Source organism: Triticum dicoccoides, chromosome 6B (assembly GCF_002162155.2).
Source record: "Triticum dicoccoides isolate Atlit2015 ecotype Zavitan chromosome 6B, WEW_v2.0, whole genome shotgun sequence".
NCBI classification, from domain to species: Eukaryota; Viridiplantae; Streptophyta; class Magnoliopsida; order Poales; family Poaceae; genus Triticum; species Triticum dicoccoides.
This window is the reverse complement of record NC_041391.1, coordinates 80,595,663-80,599,495: the sequence shown is the minus strand read 5'-3', so window position 1 is coordinate 80,599,495 and position 3,833 is coordinate 80,595,663. Positions and strand designations below refer to the sequence as shown.

General features: G+C 40.5%; 1 protein-coding gene across 1 annotated transcript in view; it reads left to right on the top strand.

Annotated features, from left to right (window-relative positions):
- LOC119320786 (wall-associated receptor kinase 5-like) overlaps window positions 1-3,833 on the top strand; it is a 13,210-nt gene extending 9,377 nt beyond the window's left edge. Inside the window, exon 4 of the mRNA XM_037594732.1 lies at window positions 2,480-3,833. Within this exon, the coding sequence (XP_037450629.1) occupies window positions 2,480-3,662 (1,183 nt within the window). The 3' untranslated portion in view covers window positions 3,663-3,833. The remainder of the gene's footprint in view (window positions 1-2,479) is intronic.

The following is a 3,833-nucleotide window of genomic DNA, read 5'->3' as shown; positions in this document are numbered from 1 at the left end:
GAGGAGCGGACAACAAAATCTTAAATTATTTGTAAGTAGGAGACATTTTTTCCACCGCTCGTAGATGATTACTTTTTATCATTAATCAAATTTCACATGTACCTATGGCCGGCTATTGTGCATTAAAAAAGTTGTCGGGTTATTTGGAACTTGCATATATTATTCATTTATAGTTACCATATAGGGTTCGTACTAACTCATGTTATAATAGAGTTTGCTTCACATCAGCATAACATTTTAAGTAAACTCTTCATCCACCACCTAAAAGCGTTTTTATTTCAGACATTGGTAAAAATGTTATAAAAATTGACTACTAGTATTAAAAAAAAATTGGATTAGATAGTTCAAAGTAATCAGATGCAAAATTTTGTATCAAAAATAGCGTCCGTAGTATGCATTTTCTTTTGGAATTATTATGTACTTTAGGATATAATTAATTACTAAAGTTATGTTTTAGAGAGTGATGATGTCCAAACCTCAGCTTTCTACGTAGCCAGCTGTCAAAAACTAGTGAAAAACTTGAAACAGAAAGTCCCCGTGTAGCTCAGGCTACATGTAACCTCTTATCCTCAATCATCTAGCCTTGCTTTGAGATTAGTGTTGTCCAACTAACTTACATATCAAAATTTCTCTTTTTTGTTTGCCTCAAATGAAACAACATATGAACTTCAAACTTTGCAGATCGAACAAACATTATAACTTTAATGTGTGAAAAAACTTTCAGATTTTTTGGTCTGATATAAATATACAAAATGATATATTTTTTTACTAAAACTATTATTTTAAGTATTTAAAATGTGTGAAAAAATCTGAAAGTTTTTTTCCATATTGTAGTTAGAACGTATTGTTGTTCTGCAAAATTTGAAGTTTATATGTTGTGCCGTTTGAGAGAAATAAAAAAGACAAATGTATTTGCATGGATCGCCATGCAGAAATGAATGGCAAAGATAAGGGGTACCATGTAGCTCGAGCTACAGATGTTTGATCACATTTAAAATTACGTTGCCAATTGATTAGGTTTTTCAACTAAATTTTTTTATTATGTTTTCTATCCAAAACTCAATAATGATATCAAGCGCCACTCTATTTTGCTCAACTAATTGTCTTCAAACAGGTACTTGCGTGAGGACATGCGGGGGTGTGGATGTGCCTTACCCATTCGGCATTGGTCCGTCGAACTGCTACCGGCCAGGGTTTGGCCTCGTGTGCAACAGAGACCTTGATGACTCCCCGCGGCTGCAGCTCCTCGGCAACAGCCAATTCCGGGTCGTCAACATCTCGCTTACCAATACCACCATGCGCATCATCCATGTCGACAACCTTATGTCCTACTCGTCCTTGGTGTTTTCTGGTGAGAACATTCCAGTATCGGGCAAATTCCCTTTTCGTTTCTTCGGAGAGACACCGTACTCGCTTTCCACCAGCAATGAGCTCATCCTAACAGGGTGCAACACGCAAGCGACACTTCTCGGCCATGGTAATCCGGCCATCATCAGTGGATGCGCCGCTTTCTGCTCCGACAACGACACTGATGATGTCTGGGCCAGATGGCCAACGAGCCACGTCCATGCTGGAAATGGCGGCAAGTCCTGCTACGGCGTGAGCTGCTGCCAAGCGCGCATCTCCGAGTCTATGGATGGAATGCCTAGTGATTTGCTCTTCAAACGGTTTGATACCAGCACCCCCAAGAGTCAAGTAGTGTTCCCTGGTTATGTGTTCATCGCAGAAGAGGGATGGTTCGAACAAAAGGAAGTCACCAGCAAACTGATGAGGGAGGGTCGTCGTCGTCAAAAGGACCAAAAGTCGACAGTGCATATGGAGGTTCCGATTCTTCTAAAGTGGGAGGTCTTGGATCATGACTCATCAGCCAACGTGAGGCCACATCAGGATTGTTCTGGAGAGGTAGCCCGCGACCTCTGCCGGAGCGAGCAAAGCTACTGCAAACCGGGGAACAGAGGCTACACGTGCCAGTGCAACGAGGACTACCACGGCAACCCCTACATCACCGACGGATGCAAAGGTACGTTACCATTCAGTCGCTTAAATACTACCACTGCTCCAACCTCTAGGTACATGCATATATGTAATTAACCTTCCTCAGTTTAACCGTTCTTTCTCTTGTCTCTAGGTGGTCGCCCCAAATCCTTCAAAGGTAATCTACAAATTGTACAAGTTTGGTTTTTCTACACAGCTGCACTAATTCAGCAGTCGATCTGGTATTCTCTGATTAATTATCTACTCAACTTCATTGCTACTTCTCATATACCCATATGTTGCCACTGTCTTCGTTCATTCATATCGAATTTTTCCTTAGTAAATTCTAAATTGTAGACTGAGGGTAGTACGTACTTACTACCCCTCTTAATTAGATACAGAATTTTTATGGAGTATCATATATTGGAGAAATACTACTTGTGTACAATTTACGTACACCATACACGGATACACCATAATACTGGAGAAAACGAACAATAATGAGTACTTTTTCAGGTTTGAGCATCATTATCGGAGTTGCTAGTGGGGCCGGCATCATACTATTGGTCGTCACTTCATACTTTATTTCCTACAAGTTGAAGCATCAGAGGGCACAAATGTTGAAACAGAAGTATTTCGAGCAAAACCGTGGGAAATTGTTGCAACAATTGTTATATCAAAGAGCCGATATTGCAGAGAAAATGATCATAAGCTTGGACGAGCTAGAAAAGGCAACAAACAATTTTGATGAAGCACGTGAACTTGGTGGTGGTGGGCATGGTACCGTCTATAAAGGTATTTTATCAGACCTCCACGTTGTAGCCATCAAGAAACCAAAAATGGTGGTTCAAAGGGAGATTGATGAGTTTATTAACGAGGTTGCTATCCTATCACAAATCAACCATAGGAATGTAGTAAAATTGTATGGTTGCTGCCTTGAAACAAAAGTCCCGCTGTTGGTCTATGAGTTCATATCCAATGGAACTCTTTATGATCATCTTCATGTTGAAGGACCAAGATCATTGTCATGGGATGATAGGCTACGGATAGCAACTGAAACTGCCAAATCTCTTGCCCATCTTCACTCAACAGCAATAGTACCTATCATCCATAGAGATGTCAAGCCTGCTAACATACTTTTGGATGATACTCTAACAGCAAAGGTAGCAGACTTTGGAGCTTCAAGGTACATTCCATTGGAAAAATCAGGGCTCACAACAATGGTGCAAGGTACACTAGGATATCTTGACCCGGTGTACATGCACACATGGCGTCTCACGGAGAAAAGTGATGTCTATAGCTTTGGTGTTATGCTTATAGAGTTGATGACAAGAAAGAAGCCATTTACCTACATGGCTCCTGAAGGCAATGGTCTTGTGGCACATTTTGTTACCTTATATACCGAAGGCAATTTTTCACAAATTTTAGATCCACAAGTTATGAGCGAGGGTGGCAACAAAATTCATGAAATCGCTGGAATAGCGGTAGAATGTGTGAAAATAAGAAGGGAAGAACGACCAACAATGAGACAAGTAGAGTTGAGACTGGAAGCTGCTCAATCAACTGATAGATCTGAGGCAAATGGTGATATTGCAGCAAATTCTTTATCAGCAGGCACAGCAAGATTGACTAGCAGACAATATAGTTTGGAACAAGAGTTCATATTGTTTGCGAGATATCCACGGTAGTTCTGCTTGCGCATGGGCTGAACACATTCAACTTTCAGATATTTATGTGCACTATGTTACCTCGTGGAAAAGACGCTTCTAATCCTTTCTCGGCTGGCAGCTTTATTTTTAGCCTTTTATTATTTTTCGCATTCAGTGTAAACTCACGGCGAGCTTTGCAAAGCTCATTGT